The 27,268-nt window shown below is 34.7% G+C and overlaps 1 protein-coding gene across 1 annotated transcript in view; it reads left to right on the top strand.

The window, feature by feature from the left end:
* The window catches only part of MALRD1 (MAM and LDL receptor class A domain containing 1), a 538,747-nt gene that overhangs the window by 94,745 nt on the left and 416,734 nt on the right, over positions 1-27,268 (top strand). Inside the window, exons 13-14 of the mRNA XM_037738994.1 lie at positions 6,920-7,093; positions 15,713-15,833. Coding sequence (XP_037594922.1) covers positions 6,920-7,093; positions 15,713-15,833 — 295 coding nt within the window. The remainder of the gene's footprint in view (positions 1-6,919; positions 7,094-15,712; positions 15,834-27,268) is intronic.

Here is a 27,268-nt window from a genome sequence, read left to right as displayed (position 1 = left end):
AAAAATAAGTTTGTGACAACATGTGATATTTTCTTTCATAAAAGTTACAGAATAAGCAAACAAAACAAATTATTACTTTTTTGGATAATTGGAAAATCTAGCTAATCCTCCAAATTGGAAAGTATTGGTAATAGTGCTTTCGTGGAACCAATGTCCTTCATTATAAGGTAGTAGTCAGTCAGTGAGATAATCAGTGTGGGGTACTTTGATATGATTAAAGCCTTCATTTTCTGAAATTAGATGATTTTTTCCCCTACAAAATCCTATCAGGCTAATACAGTTAAGATTTTTTTTTTTTTTTGAAGGCACTTTAAAGAAACATGAGCTGTCTTGTGAGTTGCCGTTTCTAACAGCACAATTTTAGGGCCATTTTGCATGGATTACCTTGTACTTTATATGTGGCCAACACATGGCATCAGCATGGACAGTCGTTCCTGCAACTAATCATTGTTCAAGATGCAGAATTTAATTTGTGCTTCAAAAGTTCCTTCAGCTGCTGGTGGAAAATTGGCATTTTTCTTTGAAATATGAGATAGGGCAAACAGAACACGAGGAAGCCCAAAGCCATCTTATCTCATTGGTGTTGAATGCTGTTAGTGTTTACACTTAATTAGGAAATGTAACGTATGAAGGGGATTAATGTGGACACCAATATTTTCTGAGTTACCATATTTGAGTTACTATCTTAGCAAAATAGTACTTTTTTGGGACTTTGCAATTAAATACAGGAAGATGGATGATACGAAGTTTTGCTTTCAAATTTAGTTTGTATGTTCATCTTTTGGCATTTCTTTTGTTTTTAATTCTCCAACTTGTTTTGCAATTACATTACTATTCCTTCAGTATAGGATAATTCATAGATTGTTTTACGAATATGAATGAGAAAATGAGGACAAAGATATATGAAAGCAGAGATGGGTTGGTTCCCAAAGCAAAGTTTATTAGGGCCAGCCTATACATTTGAGTCTTCCAATGCAGAGAGGGCCACATGTGGTTCAGATTCACTTAAGTAAAAAAGAAACAAAACTAAAAATATTTCTTCTGAGACTTCTTCCCTGAGTGCTTGCTACGATACCAAAGTAAACATTCTACCTGTGATTCAGCACACATATATTGCTTACCTGCTCTGTGCTGATCACAGTCCTAGATGGGGGGAATATAACAGCAACAACCTAAATACATGCTTGCTCTAACAAAATTTGGTTTAGTGAGGGATACTGACAGTGACTCGGTGTAAAATGCTGCAAGCTACAAGAGGGTGAGTCCAGTAGAATAACAATACTCTACTTACAAAGCTCTCTCAAAGAGTTTTGAAAGGCCATGCCTTACAATGTCCCCAAAGTAGGAAAATGAACTCGAGTCAAAGAACAATTTAGAAAAACAGTAATTTTGGAGCGTGTCCTAGAACAGTGCAGTTGTGCTCCATTCCCTGGTTTTTGTGTTTAATCCAAGGATCAATGTTAGAATATCTGATGGATTCTAGAGGAAGCAACAGTCTACGGAGGAAAGGGTGAGCAGGTGCTCTCTCCTCTCTGTGTATCAAAGCACATGTGGATTAATCATTTAAACTAGACAAACAGATTCTGCTTTATTGAAGTGTTGTAACTGAGTGAGTTAGATGGAATGCACCACACACTGAGTTCCAAATTAAGAGTCCTTTATTGATTTGCCGGCGACGGAGAGAGACGGCTAATGCTCAAAATTCTCTCTGCCCTTAGGAAGGGGCCTGATTATCTTTTATATCTTGATTTAGGTAGGGGAGGGGAGTACCTAGCTGAAGTGGAATTTTACAGAAGCCGAAAAGCAGGTTAGAGAAAGGGGCTGTGGGCACAGGTGATCCAAGAAGTGGAGCGATCAGACTCCTTCTACACAACGATCAAAGGGAAACTTTTTTCTTACAATAGCAGCGGGGAGGTATGCCAAGTAGGATATGGTTACAGTGGTTACAAGTGTTAAGAACAGTACGCTTCAATGCTTCTAAGTGCGGCATGATCCAGTTATGCACCCAAAGGAGCTGTGGTAAGGAGGGAGAAGCCAGGTTGGAGTTTACAGCTAAAATGGGGTCGCTTAGGCTAGCCCAGGGTAGGTTATTACAGAAGATTCTAAACCTGAACTTAAGCTTGTTCAGGAGAAGAATGCCCAGGAAAAAGCATAATTGACTAGGAGCCATACAAATCACTATGGTCATAGTGAGGGATGCGTGTGTTTGCCTGTGTGTTTATGTATGTGATGAATGATCACCTCTTTATAATAATAATTATCATCATACAATATTATACATTATAAGGTTTAATATAATGGATTACATATAAGTATAATATAATTCTATATTATATAATAAATATATAATTATTATAATATAATATTGACACTAGTCAGAATATATTCCCTTGTAATATTATATTATAATATAATAATAATAATATTCTCAGATGAATTTTGAGGAGCTATAGTTTTTTTTCTTTTCTGTTATTTGTTTATTTTGCTTTTTTTTGGCTATTATTCTTCTGTATCTTTGTATTCTAGATCTTATAAAGGTGCAGCAAGTGTGGCAATAAGCAGACTGAGGACGATGTAAAGGGCCTTATGTGATGCAGAGAAGGCAAAGGTAGCTGAGGGTTTGGAATAAAATTAAGAATAGACATGAAGAGCTGACCAAGGAGCTCTGAGATTGAGAAGAGATTGGACAAAGGCCATAGGATAATTGTGAAAATTGGCAGAAAATTAAAAGAGGAGAATTACACCAGGAGACAGATCAAAATAAAAAAAAAAAAAAGAAAACAAATAAATAAGGAAGAAATCATTTTAAACTTCTGAATCATGACCTTGAGTGTCCCCGAATGAAGTATCAGAGAGCCCAACACCCCAGAGGAACTGTTCTGACCTGAGAGCCAATGGAACCAAGACTATCACCCCCTCTCCAGCTTAGATACCCATATGCAGTAACTGGTATAAATCACCAGATGCATTCTCCTTTGTTAGAAAATGTATGCTTTAATACGTATATGTATTATATATATATATATATATATATATATATAATATATAAATTATATATATATATAATTTATATATAATATATATATTTATATATATATTATATATATTATATATATAAAATATATATATATAATATATATATATTTTAATAGAAATAATTTAAAATCTAAGAATATAATTTAAAATAATTGGAGCTTTCATTTTTGTCTTCAGTCTTCAAAAAGAACTGCTTTGTTGGAAAGTTTAACTACATGAAATTCTCTTGAATGCAGTGATTCAAAGTCTTGAATAGTCATACTTTAAATAAAATCTGCCTTAGTAAAGACCCAAGAAAAGTAAAAGCAAGCCCTTTTTATTAACGTTTTATTCAACTGATTTTGAATGAATCTGGCATGCATCCTGAAAATATTCCTTAAAAATGATCAAGTAGTAAACAAATTTTGAATGTTTGGTGTAATTTTCACTTACATGCTTTGCAGATCTGTTTAATGCAACATTCTGGAATGATGGAAAATCTCCCCTATGTTAAGTATATAGTAAGAAACTGAATTTTTCACTTTGTTTAATTTTACTTAATTTACATTTAATGGCTACACTATTTTCACACTTTTATAATTATGTTAATTATAATTAAATGTTCATTTTCTTTTACCACTCTTCTTCCCGAAGACTCAGAGGTCCCAAAGGACCCTTAATGCCTTATTAAAAGTGTATAATTATTTTGACATACAATACATTCTCTTTCTTCCCTCTTCCTGCTGCCACTTTCTTTCTGTGTATACTTGTGAATGTTTATATTCATTTACCTAAGCACCGATGCTAACAGTCCACTCATTTCTTTCTTCTTCTTTCTTAAAAATACATATTAACTGAATACCTAGAAAATACAAATTACTATTACAGGTTCTGTGAGGAATTCATGACACATTTTACGACTTGGAGTTTATGGTTTAATATTCTGCTATTGGCGTGTACTGGGCTGAGAGCCACAGAGTTTGTGCGCTTGAGTAGTGCTTATGTGAATCACAGCTTGTATCAATAACTTAAAATTGATCATTAGAGAAATTCACATCAAAACGACAATGAGATATCATCTCACACCAGTCAGAATGGCCATTATTAAAAAGTCAAAAGATAACATGCTTGCAAGGTCGTAGAGAAAAAGGAATGCTTATATACTGTGGATGGGAGTGTAGATTAGTTCAACCATGGCAGCTGCTCAAAGAGCTGAAAGCAGAAGGGCCACTCCACCCAGCAATCCCATTATTGGGTGTATATACACAGAGTAATAGAAATCATTCTACTGTAGGTCAGGGGCAGTGGCTCATGCCTGTAATCCCAGCACTTTGGGAAGTTGAGGTGGGTGGATTGCTTGAGTCCAGGAGTTCATGACCAGACTGGGCAACATGGTGAAACCCTCTTCTCTATTAAAAATTTAAAAAATTAGCCGGATATGGTGGTACATGCCTGTAGTCCCAATTACTCAGAAGGCTGAGGTGGGAGAATCAACTGAGGTCGGGAGGTTGAGGCTACAGTGAGCCGTGATCACGCCACTGCATTTCTGGACAACTAGAGTGAAACCCTGTCTAAAAAAAAAAAAAAAAAAAAAAAAAAAAAAAAAAATAAAAAAAAAAAAAAAAAAAAAAAAAGACATCATTCTGTCATAAAGACACATACACTTGAATGGTCACTGTGGCACTATTTATAATAACAAGGACATGGAATCAACCTAGATGCCCATCAGTGACAGATTGGATAAAGGAAAAGTGGATATATGTACTATGTACTATGGAACATGCAGCCATAAAAAAAGAACAAGATCATATCTTTTGTGGAAACATGAATGGAGGTGGAGGCCATTATCCTTAGCAAACTAACACAGGAAGAGAAAACCAAATACCCCATATTCTCACTTACAAATGTGAACTAAATGATGAGAACTTACAAACGCAAAGAAGGAAAAAACAGACAGTGGTGTCTACTTCAGGGGGAAGGGTAGAGGAAGAAGAGGAGCAGAAAAGATAACTATTGGGTACTAGGATTAGTACCTGGGTGACTAAATAATCTGTACAACAAGCCCCCATGACATATGTTTACCTATGTAATAAACCTTCACATGTACCCCGAAACTAAAACATAAGTAAAAAAAAAAAAGAATTAAGAAAAAATTGTGGGTTGTATCAATAACTTTTGTTCAGTGATTTCACTCTCAAAAATTGAAAAGATAATGGAACATTCCTTGGTATTTAATAACTTAAGAATGCAAATTCTGTAAAAAAGTAAATTAAATATAAGTTCTGAGCTCTTATTCCATTGACAATGGATCCCATTGGCATTTATACTTAATACACTATTAAAAAAACTTCACACTGGTGACGTACTGAGTGACAGTTTGATGGCTTGAAATTCAGATGGGACATGCACATCTCTCGTACAACTAGGTTTAAAGCTCTGTTTTGCATATTTACAAGCTTGGGACATAGAGAAACTGATATCAGGGATCTTAAATTTAATTGCAGTAGAGAAACATGAATCTCTCTTTCCGTGGAATTTAATTAAACACTTCCATTATTTTTGTTTCTAACTTACCTGTCAAGGTGTGAATTAAAGTAAACATAGTAATAAAATCTAAAATGAAATAAACAATCAGAATTTTAAAATTAGGTGGTGACAATTAAGTAGACATTGATAAAAATGTGTACCAAACAAAATGCTTGATCTTTTCAAATGAACAATTTTTTTTTAAAAAGCATTTAAAACTTTTTTTTTCAGTCAACATTCATCACTGGAATTGGGTCCCAACAGTGAAATACATGGCTTGCCTACATATACACTAGTGTCTGTTCATGTATCAGTATAAAAGCACAATGATGAATGGGAAAAAAAATTTTTTAAAGAAAATTGAAATTTTAATGAACCTGAAAAAATGTCACTGAATCTAAAGAGAAATATTCCACTTTTGAGGGACCTCATCTTTGAATATTGGGTTTTTCTTTGAAACATACAGCCTTAGAACCTACTATATCATAATGAGAAGAAGCAAAAAAATTTGACTATAGCATATCTGGACTTGTTTTAATGGACATTTTGTGGGCGTATTTTATAGAATGAATCATCAAGACATCATTTAGGGAATTAGTTTTTGCCTCACACTGCTTTAGATACTTAGAAAGTGCTCAGTAAATATTGGTTGAATCAATAACAGCACCAAATTTCATGTTAGGGCAACTGCTATCAGCACCTGGAATAATCCTCTCTTTTCTATTCACTATGTAGTTAAGCCATCAAACCTTTGGATTGTGTCATTATTGATGGGAAATAGGAAGTAAAATGATTAAGCCTCCCTACCCTCAAAGAATGTTGTCTTACTTGACTCAATTATTGATGAACAGTATCCTGTGAGCTTCCAAGTTATTTGAGAACACTACCACAGAGGCTAAATTGGTAAAAAGTATAAATTTCAGTTTTTAAAATTAACCTAAGAAAATAATTTTTAAGGAAACTTTTTCTTGGTTTGGTGTTTGAAACATCAAGTGTGTATATTTGTAACTTGGAATCTTAACGTGTACTTACCAGATTTATGAGAAGCCAGAGGACAGGATTCTGAAAACTTTCATGGAAACAGTAGTGCTGCCCATGACTGGGTTACAATCTTGGCTCACTGCAACCTTCGCCTTCCAGGTTCAAGTGATTCTACTGCCTCAGCCTCCCGAGTAGCTGGCATTTCAGGTGCATGCTACCACTCCCGGCTAATTTTTTTGTATTATTAGTAGAGACAGGGTTTCATGCCTATAATCCCAGCACTTTGGTAGGCCAAGGCAGGTAGATCACCTGAGGTCAGGAATATTTCAAATAATAGGAAAAACTACTAGAGACATGTTAATGGAATATTCATATCATTGAAAACATGTTTCAACAGGTGCAGTTTTGGTATCATTTGTCTCAACATTCATATCTCTCGGTTTTTACAAGAACATCTCTAGATGGAAACTTGCAAATGCAAGGCAAAACAATCAGATCTTCTGAATCTCGGTGGAGCCATGCAAAAATTGATCTCATTGCAAAAGCAGAAGACTCGACTCTACCTTTTCAGGTAAGCACATAAGAAATTAATGCAACTCAGCAGAAGACACTTATTTAATGCTAATTCTTTCAGATAACAAAATAACAGACATAGCTCATGAATTTATTCAACATTAATGAAGCAAACACATTCAGAGATCAAACACACGATCAGGGATGAGTAGAGAAGTTGTTTTGACTATGTGCTCAAGATGTATCTGGAATAGTAGCAAAGGTGGAGATAAGAATTGAATAAGATGGCAGAGAGAAGAGTAACTTAAAAGGATTTTTTTTTCTAAGTGAAGACGTCGGATTATATGATGTAGTGAAAAAAATATGACTTGGGCTGTAATCATATTTTAATCCTATTGCCTCATTTTCTGCTGCCTGGTGACAGAGAGAATGTTACCAACCTTTGGAAACTGAGGATATTATATTATGTGAAACAAGCCAGGCACAGAAAGACAAATATGGCAGGTTCTTACTCATGTGTGGGAGCTAAAAAGTTGATCACATGAAGGTAGAGAGGAGAACGGTGGTTACTAGACGCTGAGAAAGGTGGGTCGGGAGGAGGAGGTTATGAAGGGAGGTTTGTTATTGTTAAAAATGTAGTTAGAAGGAATACGTTCTAGTGTTTGATAGCACAGTAGTGCAACTATAACAAGTTATTGTGTATTTCAAAATATTTAGGATATAAGATTTGGAGTGTTCCCACAAAGAAATGAGAAATGTATGAGGTGATAGATATCCTAATGACCTTTATTTGATCATGACACATTGTGTGCATGTATCAAAATGTCACATTTACTCCATAAATATGTACACCTATGTATTAATAAAATATAATATAAGAAGGTAATTGTATCTTGTCAAATGGGTGTTCTAATTTCTACCCTCCTGTGTATAAGTGCTCTGACTGACATTTGAAAAGAGCTAGTTTGGAAGCTAGATTGGATGGAGTGGAATATGTTGGAAAACACACTGGTTTGGAGTCAGATGGTCTGAGTTCTAATCTCTGCTCTGCTCATTGGTTGCTAAGTGACTGCGTAAATATTGTCTTTTAGCATCAAATTTCCTAATCTGTAAAAACCACAGTGACAATAAAAGCAACACTCCAGGGGAGCCTGAATATTAAAGATAATGTAGCTAAAATGGCAGCCGTGAACATGGTCTCTGGCAGCTTGGGTTCAAGTTTCATTAGTTGGGTGTGAGGATAATAGTCGGGGTTGTAAGGGTCTGTGATATCTACCACACATCATCTCGTCCTCATTTCTGAACAAATTGATAAATACAGAAGTTAAACAGGTAGAGAATACCTATTTTGGAGCAGATGGCTTTAGAATGTAGAGCTACTTACTTAAAATAATGCTTGATCTCAGAAGAAATAGAATTACGCAGAGAACAACTGACTGTGCTGGAGAAATATAGCTCTCATACTTTAGGGGAAGTCTCTTACCATTTGCCAGAGATAATATCAAAATGCATGCCTACTGAGGACAGGCTGATAGTGAGTGTTGAATGGGAGAAGAGGATGAGTGGAGCTCACCCAGTTTACTCTACTAACATCACTGTCAGCTAAATCTTCTTCCTCTCACAGAAAGAGTGAGGGGTACATAACAGCAATGTTACTGCAGGGAACCGCCTTTCCGTGGAAGCAGGAAGAATAAGCCTTGACTGTAATCAATTACTGTTCTCTACTTTATAGAATTATTGTAAAGATTATATGGTATATATTTGTAAAGCACATGGAAGAGAACCTGGCATAAACAACTAAAAATAGCTAAATAGAATTTAGCTATTTTTATTGCTGTAGTTATTCTTTGGATATTGTCTGGAAATAGTAGACACTCAATTAGTGTTAGTGTTCTCTGTTTTAAAAGGGAATTTCTGCTTGCTCAGAACTCTAGGCTCAATCATTAAAGGCTTCTTCACTCATTGAGGATCTCCAAATTCCCTTCTCAAAGATCAATTTATCTTTCTATTCTCATATTTAATGGACAAAGACATCATGAATACTAGTAGCTCTTAATTGGGAAGCATTTGACACAAAGGCCAGTCATGGAATCGTTCTGGTATCATTCTCCATCTCAAGGAGCAGGACAAAGAAATCAGAACAATTTTATCTTTTGCCTCCTGCATTTATATTCTATATAAAAATTATTTTCATTTGGTTTCCTTTTAGTTAGAATGAAACTTACCAAGAATATCATTCATAGTTTGTCATTAATTGACATATTGAAAAGAAAACACAATGTCTTTCTAGCAGTAGTTAATTTAGAAATATGAGTTGAAGCATATACCATTTCTGTCTACGACTGGAAGCTCTCTTTAACCCATCCCAATTACTGAAAAGTTTCAGTGAATGCAGTTTTTGTTTTCTCTTTAATTTTCTCCTTTTTGGTTATAGTAATGGTTTTACTTTGGAGAGCAAATGGAGACTATCCCTTATAATCTGGGGGCATATTCACTAGTTTGTAGATGGCCAGTGGTTTGGTTAGATTTTGTGATTTGGCTGCAGTGGATGTGCGAGAGTTTCTAACCCAGCCCTGCTCTTCCCTCTCCCTTCATCCCCCTCCTGGTGGCTCAGCACCTTGTGTTGCATTTTCTTTCCAATCAGCCTCAGTGCTGAGTTCTTTCGAGGCCCCACATGCTTAATTTACCTTAGAGAAGCTAAGACTTTCTTCTAGCCTCCCCACTAGGTTACAAGTTGGCTACAGCACACATTTATTTTGAAAACTATAGATGAGTAAAAGAAAAATTAGAAAAAACAAATCCCTGAAATTTCACTGTCAAGAAGGCTAGGACAGCCCTGTAATATCTAATCAGCAATTTAGAAAATTAAATTTGGAAAGCAATAAGCTTTTGAAAAATGAATTTAGAGGCAAAACCCAAGCTGCCCTGAACCACCGTGAGGCCTTTAAGGCAGTTCATTTCATGAGAGGTTTGATTAAACAGTGCTGTCCCCAATCTCTCAGAGGGTATCATGTAATAAATACTCGCAGCGTTATGTTACCATTCTCAGTTCTAAACTATTGGAATTTCAAAACTCCTCTGGCCCCAAAGACTTTAGATAAGGAACGGTGGACTTCTATTGACGTTCTGTTGTGAATCAGTCCAGATTTTATACACACATAATACATAAAAATAGATACATTTGCACAAATATATACATGGTAATATTTAAAACAGTATTGTGTGTGTTTGCTATTAAATTTTTCAAACTAATAGTTAATACAGAGAGAACCAAATACCCAAATATACCTCAGGATTAACTAATGTTAATATTTTGTTTGCTTATAATGTTAGTTTGCTCACGAAGATTCACCTTTTGTCCTTCTTGTATCTCTCCATCCCATTTTGTATCCTTTGCAGAAAAAAAAAAAAACCAGGTACTAATATTATGTTGGCTTTAACCTCATTTCTCTAAGTGTATTTTTAAAGATATGAAGGTAAACATGAGGATTCTAGCTAGGTACAGTTCTACTTGGTTCTTTTATCAGCAACAAATGAAAAAGATATTATACCTACAAATAGTTAATCTAGCTTTTAAAATGTTCAGATATTTAAAGTTTGTCTTCTTGAAAATAGGCTAGGATTTAAGTTTAGTAGCCTGAATCATTTAAGGGTGACTTTAGTCATCGTCTAGCCATTGGTTACGTGAGAATAAGTTCTGAACATATTTATACAGTACAGTGTAATCCAATTCAAAGATTGGAAAGAAGAAAGACATCAAATCATGTGACCTCTGTGTTTTCTTTTAGCCATGAAATTCTGATTCAGTGTGGTTCTTTTGATGTCAGTTGTAGACATTGTAACAGAATACAAATTGCTTTGGGTTTCGTAGGAAATAAGAACCCCTAGTTAGGAAGGGCATTCGTTCTTCCTGCTGGCAAAGAATTAGGCTTATTGTTTATTCTGTAAGAACAGCAAATAAATGACATTTCAATATTCCCTCCATTTCTTGTGAGAGTTTTCTTGGAAAAATTTAGGTCAAAGAGCTAATAGTATTTTTCAAATCTGTTTTAACTTGGCCTGCTCCTTTGCTATGTTCAGCTTTTCATACGAATATATATATTTTAATATTTCTTTTTCCCCATAACTGCTGTGCTCAGTTTTAGTATCTCAGGGTGGCACTTTTTCTGAGTACTGTCCATTGATTTCAAGTTGCTCTACTTTCTTCGAGCCTCCCATTAAAGGGTAATTGTATCATATTTTCGATTTCATTTTGAAATGACCCTTTTGTGAAATTTCCCACAGTGATGGATACCATGTTCTCTCTTTATCGGAGTTAATGATATAAATCAATAACAATTTCCTGACATTATTTGACGATTCAGTGAAGAGTAAGATTCATAATGCAAAAGTAAAAGGTGATTGAGTCTCTGCAAAGTTGCTGTGTCCTTGGCCTGCTTAATCTAAGGCTGCATGAAATCTTGCTTCTCCAGGCAGCCCTGTTCTGAAGGATCCACTAAGGCCCAGTTATCTCTTTATTTCATTAGAGATGTAGGATGGTATAATCATTAATGGCTCAGCTTATATATTTTTCTTACTTGATATGTGAGGCTTAACCAGTTACTTGTTTTCTCTCAACTTCTGTTTCTTTCACTTTAAAACATAAAATAGCATTGTCTTCACAGGAATAAAACAAGTGAATGTCTTGAATATAATAAGTGCTAAATACAAGTTGGCTGTTGCTCTTATGACTGATACCATCATTCTTCAAAAATTAATATATTCCCACTTCTCTCTACTCCTTTTTACTATATTCCTGTTTTCTCTTGGATTCATATGTATTTTTTCCTCCTGTTATTTTTTTTGAAAACAACATTTCTATGTTAGTTGCATATGTTTTAGGAAAGGCATCTCAGTTTTTCACTTGTGAAAAGTAATCACTTGATTGTGAACATTTATGAATTTTTTGTGGTTCCTAAAAGCAAATTGTTTTGTTCTTAGAGTGAGTAATATAATTGAATAAAACAAAAATCAACAAGATCAAAAAAAATAGTTTTAGAAGAGAGAGTACTCTAGTTTAATTTAAAATTTAAATTCTCCGGTTACCTTAAGAATCTTATAAAATGAGGGTTTCACTCTTCCTCCATCTGTGGTTGAAACAGCTCTTCAAAGTGATCTCCTTCTCACTTACCGATTGCTACTTGATGCTGACCATAGTTCCCAGAGGGAATTGCTTTTAGTCACAACTAAAATATTTACATATATTATTTTGGTTAAAACAAGCAATAAAAAATAGGAACATCCAAGATGATTTTGAAACCATGAAATGGTCATTATTTACAGGTATAACAGACTTTTATTGGAGGAAGTAACCACTTTTATTTTAAAATTGGTATGATTTTGATTAATGGTAGAATTACAATTTCTAGTTGTAGAATTATTAATTTAATTATATAGAAGTACACAATAAAAATATAGATGATCTAGTATTATTTTATTTGGATTTTGAAGTTGTATTTATCCTTACATTTTAATATGAATATATAATGGAAACTGGTGGTTCCTTTCAGGTAAAATAATGTAACCACATTTTAAAGACTACCTCATGATTCTACTTCCCCTCATCCCAGGGCTCATTCATTCCATTCAAATAAATATGAGTGTGCACCTCTTTAGGGCATAGAGAAGTGCTTCAAAGAGTCTGTTTTTTTCTCCACTCTTCTTGGAGTAGCACGGACCTTCAAATATGATACTCAACAAATGCTTGTCTAATGAGTCTGAAGAATTAAACATCTATTTTAATTGACATCAATGCAAGATGTATTATAATAAAGAATTTAGAAAAACTCTTTCAAACATAAAGCTGTTTAAAAAAATCAGTCACTTAATGGGATTGAATACAATATATTTGTAAAATATGACATTTGTATATATTTTAACAAGATCGTTCTTCAAAACCTATGTTATTTTCTGCCTCTGGTACAAAGGCTAAATTTCTCAGTTGGTTACAATTCTACAGAAGCTGTCTCTAAACAGAATCTTAAAAATTATTATGTACATTGCATTAACACATCAAAAATTGCAAATAAAGCAATAGTGCCTGCTGACCGCTGTCATCACCCATTATAGATTTTATCTTGAGTATTAATAGATAACAGTTTATTTTTATGTCCAGTCCATTTTCTATTTACTTAATATATATAAATGTACCACATATACTTGGAAATCTAAACCACTGTATATTTTCAGCCTAAGTGATATTATACTATAATTTTTTTTCTGTAACTTGTTTTACCCTAAAACACATGTTGAATTTCTTTCCATAATGACACATGGAAATAGATATTATTTTTAACTAGTATAGTATTTCTCACTATTTATTAAATCACATGTAAGTTCTTTCCTGTCATTTGTCATCAAAATCAGCACTGAAACAAACATTCCCCACAGGCCTTCCTGTGTGTATACCTGTGAGTGTCTCTCTAGGGTAAATACCAAAAAATAAACTCAATTTTTTATAGTCTATGCAATTTTTCTTTTTCATAGATGCCATCTCCTTGCTCTCCAATTGAACTACACCAACTCATGGAATTTTCCTTCCCATCTATTACCTGATTAATGTGGTGTTCTCTTAAAGTCTTACTCCTGTAACACCCATCAAGATTTTCTAAACACAGCATGCACTTTCCTCTCTCTTTGTTTTTGCTGAGATTGCTGCCTTAGTTTCTCCAGGTAAAATATTTTGCCCAACAAAATTTGGTGTCATGGAGACTTACTATTATTTCTCTACCAAATCTTTTCTCAAACTTTCATTATTGGCAGAAAGAATGACGTGTCGTCTTTGAGTGTCCTAGTATCTTATACCTATTTATTATACAACATTTATGATGTGGTGTAGTTAATGTATGATACCAAGTGTAGGAGAGAAAAAGTAATACCTTTTCCTCACTCATCACAAGGGGCATGGCTGGAACCCCTACAACAAAAGATAGGAAAAATAACAAATGTATTAACATTTTATGTGACATAGGGGCTACAAAAATGAAGGCCCAAAGACCAGAGAAAGCTCTCTATGTTTACATTTAGGTTCAACGATAAATGGACAGCTATGAAGAAATATGGACAAATAGACATGATAGACATGTTAGACAAAAAGAGTATGATCTCATGGCAATAAATTGGAGAGAACTCAGCAAAGATCTTTGTTGGCCTCTCTATATAGCATTTCTTTCCTCCAGATATAGATAGGGTGGGACACCAGTTACGTGAGGGTCTTGTGACCCGTTTTGAAGAGAAATAAGTCAAATAATTTTTTATAGCCAGCTCTCACAAAGAAAAGGGCAGGGGAGTCAGAGAGTGACTCCAAGGTGGTATATTTTGGGATAGCATGTTCTGAGCCCTAATACAAGTAATTTTAAAGATCCTTGATATTGGAGACCCTCCCTGATAAGATAGAGATGTACCTACTGTCTGTGTCCTGGACTGGTGGTCCACTATGTGGGTTCATAGATTCTAGGCATAAATTACCTCTTCCCTTCTCCCTTCCTTCCTCCTTCTTTCCTTCCTTCCTTCTTTCCTTCTTTCCTCCCTCCCTCCCTCCCTCTTCCCTTCTTTGTTCTCCTCCTTCCCTTTCTTCCTTCTCTCTTTTTTCTTTCTTTCCTTCTTTTCTCTTCTTTTCTCCTTCCTTCCTTCCTTCCTTCCTTCCTTCCTCTCTTTCTCTCTTTCTCTCTTTCTCTCTTTCTCTCTCTCTTTCTTTCTTTCTTTCTTTCTTTCTTTCTTTCTTTCTTTCTTTCTTTCTTTCTTTCTTTCTTTCTTTCTTTCCTTCTTTCTTTCTTTTCTTTCTTTCTTTCTTTCTTTTCTTTCTTTCCTTCCTTCCTTCCTTCCTTCCTTCCTTCCTTCCTTCCTTCCTTCCTTCCTTCCTTCTTTCNTCTCTCTCTCTCTCTCTCTCTCTTTCTTTCTTTCTTTCTTCTCCCTCCCCTTTCCCGTCCCCTCCTCCCTCCTCTCCCCTCCCCCCTTCCTCCCTTTCTTTTTCTTTATTTATTATTCTCTATTTTATTTCTTCTTGGAATAGTAACATAATAATATGAGTGATTATCAAGAAAGAAAACAAATTATATCAGTCATTATTCAGAGTGTTAGAATAAATTAAACTTAGATGTCTCTGAATGCTTTAGTATATGAATATTATTAACTACTATATGTGGTTATTGATGTGTGCTTTACTACATTGAGTATGTTTCTGTGTATGTATTTAATACATATTATGTTTCTATGTATATATATAAAATACTTAAATATTTTAATATGGAAAGAAATCATTGCCTCCGGCACACTCGTTACAAATGAATTCATATCTCAAATTGAGTTGTAAACCACACAGTTGATTGTGCCAAAGAGCTCATTATAAATGCATATGACCCTTAATGGCTTCAGTGGGAAGAAAGACCTTCACTAGTGATGAATGTTACAACTTTTAATTGAAACAAGGTTACCTTTGGCATTAAGGTTACATAAGATGCTGTCAAAGCAGTTATGACTTTATAAATTTAAATTAGGGTGTTCTGGTCAGAACAGTTTTCTAAAATTAGATTGGAAAATGGGACAGATGTAAATTGGGTTCCTCTACACAAGGAAATATGATTGTAAGACATAACTTTTTTGATGTGTTTTTAACAGATTTATCTTTCTGTGATTATAGTTAATTTTGGAAGCTACTGTTTTGTCAACAAATGCTACCGTCGCTCTAGATGACATCAGTGTATCCCAGGAATGTGAAATTTCCTATAAGTCACTTCCAGGGACCCATATCCAAAGCAAAGGTAGGTTTTTGTTTTGTTTTGTTTTATTTTGTCATTGTTGCTTTTTTAAACATTGAATTAAGCTCCTCTCGATATCAAAATATAAAATGTATTAGAGTCACGAATACCTAATACAGGATGTGGATTCGATCACCTGTTCTTGAAACTGAAAATATATTTACTTTTTTAAAACGTAAACATCTGATCTATCATAGTTTAGTCCTGAAGCCTCTCTTCCAGTAATATGGAAAATATTCTATGCTTGCAGCTGAAATTATTACATCCAAATATTTTAATTACAAAAATTATGAAAAATTATAATTATTTTGCATGTTTTAAATGCACTTCTATAAACATTCACTTCTCCATTAATTTTATTCAGAACTTTAAGTGAGCATGTAATAATCATATTTCAGAATCACCCAGGAATTTAAAAAAAAAATCAAGGTTGTGTTTGGAAAAATGATGTAAGGACAACCAGAAATTTAAAACTGGACCTTAAAATTCTGTGTTTCTATTCAAAATTTAATATTTTCAATTCATGGATGGAGTTTGTCTAATTCTTTGACTAAATGTTTTGGAGAGAATATCAATTAAAGGCCAGAAATGTTGTCATAAAAATGGATCTCCTATAGTCAACTATGTATTGTAAAACCTAATCATTATTTAGCTTCTGGGATCAATGTAGACACTGAAGAGTTTACACTATGTCTTCAGTTACTTTCTCTTTCTAGTACTAATTGATGTTTTTCCCTGACCACTCCTACCCTTAGATATCAATGAGTAAGTAGACAATATTAAAAATGTTTCCTGAAAAGTGTCACACTTTATTCTTCTTAATCTGTATCTATGGAATATGTTTAGCATGTAAGAAAGCATGGAGCAGTTGCATTCTTAAAGGAGCTGAATGGAATAATCAAGAAGAATTTGGGGCACATAATTCTGGACTGGGAAGAAGATTATAGAACTTTTTTTTTTTTTTTTTTGAGACGGAGTTTCGCTCTTGTTGCCCAGGCTGGAGTGCAATGGCGCGATCTCGGCTCACCGCAACCTCCGCCTCCTGGGTTCAGGCAATTCTCCTGCCTCAGCCTCCTGAGTAGCTGGGATTACAGGCACGTGCCACCATGCCCAGCTGATTTTTTGTATTTTTAGTAGAGACGGGGTTTCACCATGTTGACCAGGATGGTCTCGATCTCTTGACCTCGTGATCCACCCGCCTCGGCCTCCCAAAGTGCTGGGATTACAGGCTTGAGCCCCCGCGCCCGGCCGATTATAGAACTTTTAATTAAAGGTCTTTTATTAAAGACACCTTTCATTCTAGAGATTGTCTATTTCTGGGTTATATTGGGTTATAACTGGGTTAAATTGGCTAACTTATATTGGGTTAACATGTATTTACTTTATGCAGAATGTGTGTCCTGCATGCATAATAGACTGTTCTGAGCTCTGTGCATGTGTTCATGCAAGTGTGTGTCTGTGTGTGTGCTTGTGTGTGCACATTTTTTTTTGCTATAAAAATGCTTTATTAGGCAAAACTGCAGACTATAAAAATGCTTAAAATGCAACAGGAGGAGATGTAAAGACACAGACAGTGCGTAGTGGCTCATGGCTATCAGAACACACTAAAGAATCCACACTGCTTTCCCCCTTTGCCTAGAAAAGGAAGCTTCTAGTCTACCTTCTCCTCAGCACACCCCTCAAACTCGTCCTCCTCCTCAGCCGTGGTATCCTGGTACTAGTGGTACTCAAACACCCGGTCGTTCATGTTTCTCTTGGCCTCGGTGAATTCCGTGTCATCCATTACTGTACATTGTTGTCTGAGAGTCTGTACATTTAGACCAGATTTGTATTTGCACTGTCAGTATGGCAAATGAGTGAAAAATGTTTAATACATTATTGGATTTTTTATTTCTCTTTTTGATTCACTTATACCAGGGCTGAAAACTTCAATTTATGTTCATGACAGTGGGGCTTTTTAAAAATGTCTACATTCGTTCTAATAAACCATTAGAAGACTTCTATGTGTCTGGCTTACTGCAATTTTCATTTATTTACCATTTACTGGAAAGCAGTTTTTATTTTTATTTGAGAAAGAATTTGGCATTATTCCTCTGTTTGAAAAAAGAGGCTTGCTGTAACGTCACAAGAAACCTTTTTAAATGGGTCTGTAATAGAATATTGCAGATGCACTTTGCGTCAGTTGGAAAAGAAACTGTGTTGTGATTTGACTGAAATAAAACTAAATGTGTTGTCCTTCTTTAAAAAAAAAACATGCTCATGTATGTGCATGTGTGTGCATGTGCATGTGTCTGTGTGATTCTGATAGACACTGAGAAGTGCAGAGCAGCAGATTTAATGACAATTTAAAGATTTACAAGTTTTTAAGGGTTAAACAGCATTATCTTATTTTTGTTGTTTAATTAAAGATTTTCCTTCTCCTAATTAAATACCACATCACCAGAATCGCAATAGCTGAAAGGCATTAAAGTTGACATTGAAGAGTGTTCTCTTGGAATGTAGTACTTGGAGGTGTAGGGGCAGAAAGATATGACAAAAACCTTTCCTAGACACTCCTAGAATGAAAGTTTAATGCGAGAAAAGCATAGCAAATTTGTTTATCAAAGTTTTGCTTGACATAGGAGTCTTCAGAAATGAAGATGCAGAAACCTAGAGAAAACCATGTGCTTTATCTCAGTTTTTTCATTTTTGTTTGTTTTTCGGCCCCTTTCCCTAGTCTGAAAACTGTATCTTTTTCTGCTTAGTTTTCATGAAGGCACACAGTCATTGTGAAATGTGATTGGACCAAAGGGTATGATCCAATGGTAACAGACTGAGTGGGGAAACCCAGCAAGGCCTTTGTGTTCAGAGTCTCCTTGACTCCCTTGTGTATAATTTCTAACCCCTTGAGAGCAGGGGAGGACCCCTTTAGAAAGAGCATCTTATGACCTAATTTCAGGCAAGATGAGTCAGAGAATTTCTTTTTTTTTATTATTACACTTTAAGTTCTGGGGTGCATGTGCAGAACATGCAGGCTTGTCACATAGGTATACAGGTGCCTATGTAAAGCCTATGTAAATTATCTGGTGGTTTGCCAGAGTATTTCTTTATGACCGGCGCTCACACAGAAAGGTCAGGGAAGATCAGAGTGACCTTGCTTCTCGGGTACTTCCCAGTCTCCTTCAGTTCAAAGCCTTTCCTGAGCTCCTGCCAAGGCAAAAGTGTGGTTAATGGTTTTAAATCATTACTAAAGTTAACCTTAGCAAAAGTTTTTGAGACTACTTCATATTGCTTATGGAGAATTCCTTTCATAGATTCACTCAGGATTCATGGATATATGCTTTCATCTGAACACCAGATTAGTTGGTTAGATTATATCTCTAATTAGGAAAAATTACGTGAATGATTCCTGAAAGATCAATGGTTATACACAAAGAATAAAAAAGAGTTTCTTACTGTTTTTGCAAATATGTCCAGCAGATGATTAGAGGCTCTCATTTGTGGAATTCAGAATTACTAATGGGCAGAAGTTTACGGAGAGAAGCTGAAAGGATAATTTAAAAATGTGTCATGCTCTTTTAGCAGTAAATTGTTAAGTGTATAGAGCAGAATGGCCAAAGATTTACCCAGACCTTGTACAGGACTTGAAGCTTCTGAAATGTTTAATTGGCATACAAATGGCTGCACCACTTCAAAGCAATCTTAGAGCTGTAGTTTTCTGCTCACATTTAAAACACAGTCCACATGATGAAAATCACAAGTGCTACTTTGATTTGGCCTTTAATCAAGCTTCTTCTCCTTCAGAATATTTAAAACCTAGTGATGATGAAACAAATAAGCTTTCTGTTTATTTGTTAAAGGGAGAAAGCCTGTTTTCTGCTCTTAATCTTGAAGCCAGATTTGTGCCAGGTAAAGATGCAGATTGTATTTCATTCAGGAAGATCTGTGATTTTGTAGCTGGGTGCCCAAAGGGAGCAAATGAAGCTAATTGCTGTAAGTGCATGTACTGACTCCTTCAGCCCATATTTGTATGTACATATTTACTCTCTGAATGTAAAGTGCATACTACTCAAGTGAACATTGTTTGATGAAGACAATCAGAACAGAGACCTCTGCATGATGGAAATGACTTGTCAGTGAGAACAAACCAGATTCACTTTAAACTAGAGGCAATGAATGAAAACATCATGTTAACTTTCAATTTTGCTGTGTTGGATTATAACGTTTGTAATAAATGCAGGTAGAACTCAAAAGACAAGGACAAGGATTTACCTAGCCAGCCATAGAAAAGTAAGTACCACAAGATACCACTTACATGCGGTATCTATGTAGTCAAATTTCTAGAATCAAAGAGTAAAATTGTGGTAACCAGATTCTGGGAGGAGAGGAAGTGGAAAATTACTAATAAACATGCATACCTTTTCAGTCAAACAAGTTGAATAAGCTCTAGACATCTGCTGTGTAACTTATAGTCAACGACAATGTATTGTGCACTTAAAAATGTGTTAAGGGGGCAGATCTGGCTGGGCATGGTGGCTTAAGTTTGTAATCCCAACACTTTGGGAGGCCGAGGCAGGTGGATCACTTGAGGCCAGGAGTTTGAGACCAGCCTTCCCAACATCACAAAACCCTATATGTACTGAAAATACAAAAATTATCTGGGCACGGTGGCACACACCTATAATCCCAGCTACTCAGGAAGTGCAGGTTGCTGTGAGCTGAGATCACACCACTGCACACCAGCCTGGGTGACAGACAGAGACCCTGTCTGCCCCTCCCCATAAACAAGAGGGTAGATCTCCTGTTTTCTTTATCACAATAAATGCATTATAAACATTTCTTTATTATTTTTAACATCATAATATTGTCTTAAACAGTTGCTATTTCAGTACAACTAGCAGTAGAGGACTTCATAATGCTAAAGAATATTCTTTCAATTGATAGTGTACAAATAAATAGTTCTATGGTCAAAAAACTATAGAGCCTGGATAGTTATATATATTTTTACACCTTTGAGAGTCTCCTTTCAGTTTGTCATTTTACAGGGCAATGCCTCCATTCTTTCTGCATTCTACTTAAATGATACTAAAGCTATCCTAGCATCCCTGAAAAAGTAATGAAGAAGAAAAAAAATAAAAGACGAGTGGCTGTTGGTGGATAAGCTTTTCCAATAGTATTTAAATAACTGTGCTATTGAACACACACACACAAAAAGTCTAGAGGAAAGGTAGGAGAAGCATCCTGTCTTGTTGATAACCCACACCTGAGGTGAAAACCAACATGGTTTTGGGTCAAGACAATGGAAGAACACAGACATTTTCTGTAGGCGTGGTAAGGTATAGAGTTGGAGAAATTCTTTCCTCTGCATTCAAAACATACATGAGAATGATGAGAACAAGCAGGACTGTTGCTAAGTGCTAATGCATTGGCAAGCAGCCATGCTGTGACCTGCAGAAAACCTTATGAGCATCTTCTCTATACCAAGAGATTTGGTAAAGGAGAAAATGTGATGATTTCCCTCAAGAAACTCAATCTATTACCGAGAGCTCTCAGAAATACATCCAAACATGAAAGACCAAGTAAGTTTTGATAAAGGGACCAGGAGGGCACAGTGGGGAAAAAATAGTCTCATCAATAAATGGTGCTGGAAAATCTGGATATTCCCATGCAAAAGAATAAAATTGGATCTTCATCTTACACTATACACTTAAATAAATTCGAAATTTAAGAAAGTCCTAAATTTAAGATCTGAAATCATTAAACTCCTAGAAGAGAAAATAGGGAAAAACTCCTTGAGATTGGGATTGGCAATGATTTTTTAGTGTCACACCAAATGCTCTGGCTACAAAAGCAGAAATAAGTAATAAGATTACTCAAAATGAAAAGCTTCTGCACAGTAAAGCAAACACTCAACAAAATAAAATAGCAACCTGCACATTGGGAAAAAATATTTGCAAACCATATATCTGATAAGGGGTTAATATTCAAAATTTATGAAGGTTTTATACAACTCAAAAATAGATAAATAGATAAAAAATGGCAAAGGCCCTGAATTGACACTTCTGCATGGAAGACATACAAGTAATCAACAGGTATATAAACAGGTATTCAACATTTCATTGGCAGTAATCATCAGGAAAATACAAATCAAAACCTCTCTTAGATACCACCTCATATCAATTAGTATGGCTGTAGTAAAAACAAGGGTAACAAATTTTAGAGAGGGTGTGGAGAAAAGGGAGCTTTTATACTGTTTGTGAGAATATGAATTGTGCAGCCACTATGGAATATGGTACGGAGATTTCTAAAGAAATTAAAAATAAAACTACCATATGATTTAGCAATCCCTCTTTTGGGTATATACCAAGAAGAAATGAAATTACCACCTCATAAAGCTATCTGCACTCCCATGTTCACTGCAGGATTATTTATGATAACCAAGATATGAAAACTACCTAAATGTCTGTTGATGGACAAATAGGTATCTAAAAAACAGTGGAATATTATTCAGCCTTAGAAAAGGAGATTCTGCCATTTTTCACATCATGGGTGAATCTGGAGGAAATTATACTAAGTGAAATAAGCTAAACACAGCAAGGAAAATATGGCATGATCTCAGTTATGGGTGGCATCTAAAAATTATGTACAGAGATATAGAATAAAACGGTGGTTACCAGAGGCAGTGGCCAAGGGAACGGAATGGGGATATGTAGATCGGAAGATACAACGTAGCAGATATGGAGGAGAAATGTGTCTAGAGATGTAATGTACAACAGGAAGACTACAGTAGACTTGAGGACTGTAGTTAACACTTGAGGACTACAGTTAATAACACTTTCTTGTATTTGAGATTTGATAAATTACTAAGTTTTAGCGGCTCTTGCCACTAGAAAAAGAAAAAGAGGGTAATTGAGATAATGGATATTTAATTTGCTTTACTATAATAACCATTTTACTATCCATATGTATCCCATAACCTTATGCTGTGTACCTTTAATATATGTAATAAAATTTATTTTAAAAATTAAGAGAAGAAGCTTAGTCTATTAGTTAAGAAATATATCGATTTAATAGTGTTGTAATGATAGCTGGAATAGAGATGCAAACAAGTAGCTATTTTAACTCTAGGAAGTTGGAGGATATATTCAATAGAAGGTAGGTGAGTCCTTAGCAGAAATTTCTTAAAGATATTTTCTAGGTTTCTTGCTGTATAAGAAAGAGGAGCGTTTATTGCAAGTTCTGCCAGAGATGAACAGCCTGTCTCTGATATACATTAAAACTGTTACCAAATGTACATGGTTTAAGAACCCTACCTATATAGTCTTTTAATCATCAAAACAAATCTGAGAGATAGATACTGTTTTCCTCATTTCACTTTCTTATCATTTAGTTTCTTATCAGTTAGAATTCCATTTTAAACACAGTCTGCCTCCAAAACCTACATTCTTAACAAAAAATAATACAGCCTTTCTATCCTTTTAAGGTCATTATATTGAGAATGATTTTTTTTTGAAACCATGAAATGTTCCCTACACGAGCAGTTTAAGCAATAAAAACTTTGAAGCCAGTCATCAAAACTTTACTTTTGAAGGAGAAACGATGCCCTTAGTCCCCTTAAGTGTCAAATGGTCACTTAGTAAGTGCTGCCTAGAAGTTTAAGGAATCAGTGTCTTTAAAAAATAATACTTAATCCCTTTTCCTTAGTAATTATTTTTTTAATCATATTACAGTTTATAAATCTTAAATGTATTATATTACTTTTACTTCTTATAGTGTTTTTTCAGGGACTTAAAAGATAATTTTATAGAGAAAATAAAAGCTCGCTATTTGGAAAATGGACCCACCCTCATAGGAAATTGAATTAGAAAATTAGCAAATCAACTCCACTTCTGTAAAGTCTTATTTTGAGGTTTTATTTTTTTGCCTGCTTTTTTTGAAAAAGCTAATTTTATACTGTGAATCTGTTTATTCATAGAAATGTTAATTCTTTATCCCATTTTTGTGAATCCTTTTTATTAAAGATTCTGGCAATGAGTTGAGGTGAGGTAAAGACTGAAGAATACAGAGAAGTAGGAGACTTTTTTTTTCCTTGTCTTCTCTGCAGGGTTGAAGGAAGCATGCAAAATTTAGGCCGCGATTCTAGTGCTGAACAAATGAGCATATCAATTCTCTTGTAGAGACCTTAATTGCTTGAAAATAACAGGGGTTTCCTATAATAAGGAAAAGGCAATGCCACCCTCAGGATTTCTATTTATGAACTTAAATCTTCCTAAAAAGGATCATTGCTATTCTTATTCTTGAATTTCAAACATTTAATATTTTAATGCTGTTTTTTAAATTTTTCTCACTTTCACAACCATCTTTAACACAATTTACTTTCTCCTTGACGTGAGACTGATTATGGCCTACCTCAAAAAAGTTATTAAGTTTGCTAAGAATTTAGATCTTCAGTGCCTTGAAATATCTTCAGATTTTGTAGAAAAAAATATAGCAAATATAAATTGTAACCACTTTTGATAAATGAGAGAAAAAGAGTTACTGGATTTGTTCGAGAGCTGTTGAGGATGCATGGAGGTTATGAAGTTTTGCAGAATTTTGAGAGTCTTGGATAATTTAATTGAATGTTTCTATATTTATGTTATGATATAAAAGTGCAATTACTTAAATTGTAACCAAGGTGTACAGGTTTTCAAGGAGTCTCTCTGCCAGTTAAAACACCACACACTGACTATGATGCTAAATTTTCTCTGATATTTTATTCATGTTAATTGAAGAACTGCAATAACTACACAGCATGACAGATACAATATATCCCAACAAAACTTCTCTGGACTTTCAGAACCCCTGAGGGGACAGGATGCAGGGTGAATCACTGTTGGAAACAATTTTTGCTTGGACATGGTGGAATTACAACATATCAGAAAAGTTCATACCAGAGTAGATTTTAGACCTGGGGTCATGTTGCCGTTTATGAGGAGCTAGACAAATACTCTGTGTTTTCATTTAAGACAATGTCAAACATGATGTGCACATCTCACTCTCAAGCCAAACTTGGCATCAGGACAAACCCTAAAAGGAGGCAGATTGGGAGTTAGCTCCAGAGAGCAAAGTTATGTGTCTTCCCATAATTCCAGTGTTCTGAAAAGTCCATTTCCTCTGGACAGGTTATTTGATGAAGAAGCCATTCAAATTGCCACCTCATCATTTTTTGAAAATTTATTGTTATTTTTCTTAGATCAAAATTGTTACTCTGAATTGTTCCTTTAGGTTAGATCATAAAAAGGGAAATTTTTGGTTTAAGTGTTTTTTGTTGTTGTTGTTGTTTTTGAGACAGGGTCTTGCTCTGTCACCCAAACTGGGTGCAGTGGCATGATCTTGGCTCACTGCAGCCTCTGCCTCTCCGGTTCAAGTGATTCTTCTGCCTCAGCTTCCCTGGTAGCTGGACCTACAGGTGTGCACCACCACACCCAGCTAATTTTTGTATTTTTAGTAGAGATGGGATTTTGTCATGTTGGCCAGGCTGGTCTCAAACTCCTGACCTCAGGTGATCGACCTTGGCCTCCCAAAGTGCTCAGATTACAAGCATGAGGGACCATGACCAGCCTGACCGGCCTGAATTGTTATTTAATGACACTCAATGCATTTTGCCAAATGTTTCCCCCAAAACGTTATGCTAATAAACCGTCATATCAACAAAGTAGAACTGTAGCAGTGTCCCTGTGTTTGCAGTCCATTCTGAAATTTACTGTCACATTTCATGATTATTCAAATACTATTTATAAATTTCTATTTTTCGGAACCAATATTTTGTTTCCTCAAGACTAAAATAAATGATGCTACTTTAGGTAGTGCTTTCTTTAGTTCCAGGAGATAACGTATATATTGGAAAATGAGGATAATATGTGTCAAATAATATCAGTGATACATTTTCTCACATCCACATTGGATTAGCAGGACATATATAAATTATTTTGTTCTAGCTGTGCCATATAATATAGGCAAGAAAGCCAAAATTTACTTAACGCAGATCTGTAAGTTGTAAAGATATTTTAATATTTCCAAACAATAATTCTGAGCACTATAATTTGTTTCTGTCTAAAATGTATTTAGTCTGAAGTGCATGTACTAATTTTATGAAAAAAAGTCTAAGCAACTTTCTATATTCTACTTTTCTGCCTACTTATGAGAAAAACCATCTAAGTCTCTGCTGAGTAGCTGAATTCAATAAAACCTTAGCCAAGGCAGGTTGAATAGTACAAGGAAAAAGGAGTGATTTATTATTATTTTTATTTATTTATTCAATCTTAGGTGGTGGTTATATATTTTCCTCAAACTAGTATATCTGCTAAATGCAAAAATATGTGCATTAGACACTGGCCTTTCCTCAGCAGATGTGTGTAAAAGAGACAAAATCATTTTATATGTGTCGATACTTTGCAAGCCATGTATCTTATGTACTCCTTATTGATTAATAATAATTGTGTTACTCTGCATTGATACATATGTTTTCTTTTATTACGTAAATGCATGAGAGAAGGATTGAATTTCCTATACAACTCTCTGCTCCATATTTTTTGAGAATGTATGTGTGTATTTGTGTGTGTGTATCTTACTCTTTGAATTAGGACTTTTTTTTCAGCTTATTTTCTGAAAAAGTTTCTGAGAAGGCCTTTTTGGTGAGATTGGAGATATTTAATCTTAATTATAATTTCAAAAGCTTTCTGTAATGTGTCTCTCTGTATAATTACTAATTGCTTTTAATTTAATATGACCTGGGAAAATGAGCTGCTGTTTTCTGTGTTATGTCTTACGTTCTTTTTCCATAGCCCTGAATACAAGGAAAAAGTCTCAACATATACCCAAATTTGCTAATTATTGAGTATCTTCCTTTTATATTAAATGCATATGGGTAAATAAGTCTTTGTAGGGAAAAATAAGGCTATCTAGTTATTTTTCTTTAGTAAACTGGATTTCCATTCTCTTCTGTTTGTCCTCAAGTTTGAAGTCTAGAGAACAATTTTCTAGTCAGACAAATCCCTCTAGGCAGATGTCACTGTGAAAGACCCTAATGGGAGATTGTTTCTGGAGAAGGCTCATCATTTCTGTGGCATAAAACCAAGAAGTGGAGAAAACATCCATTCATCCTCATTTATGGAAGTCATTGATCACTGATAAAGAAAAATGAAAAGTATTTCTATAGACAGGTAAAATCTGGTAAATAACTCATGCCATTTTGATCAATCTTTGCTGCAGATAACCATGTTGTTAAATTAGGAGAATTCAGGGTATTAGTGAAAATAAGTGATTCTTCTTCCTCAGTTGAAAATTCTATTGAGAATAAAAGACAGGCATTTAATAAGAAATCTTTTTGTACGATTATTTAAGATTAAATTTCAATACATTATTAATGTAATATAATATATAAAATATATATAATATATAACATATAAATAAATTTA

This window comes from Cebus imitator, unplaced genomic scaffold (genome assembly GCF_001604975.1).
Source record: "Cebus imitator isolate Cc_AM_T3 unplaced genomic scaffold, Cebus_imitator-1.0 Scaffold61, whole genome shotgun sequence".
Taxonomy (NCBI): Eukaryota; Metazoa; Chordata; class Mammalia; order Primates; family Cebidae; genus Cebus; species Cebus imitator.
This window is presented reverse-complemented; position numbering and strand designations above follow the sequence as displayed.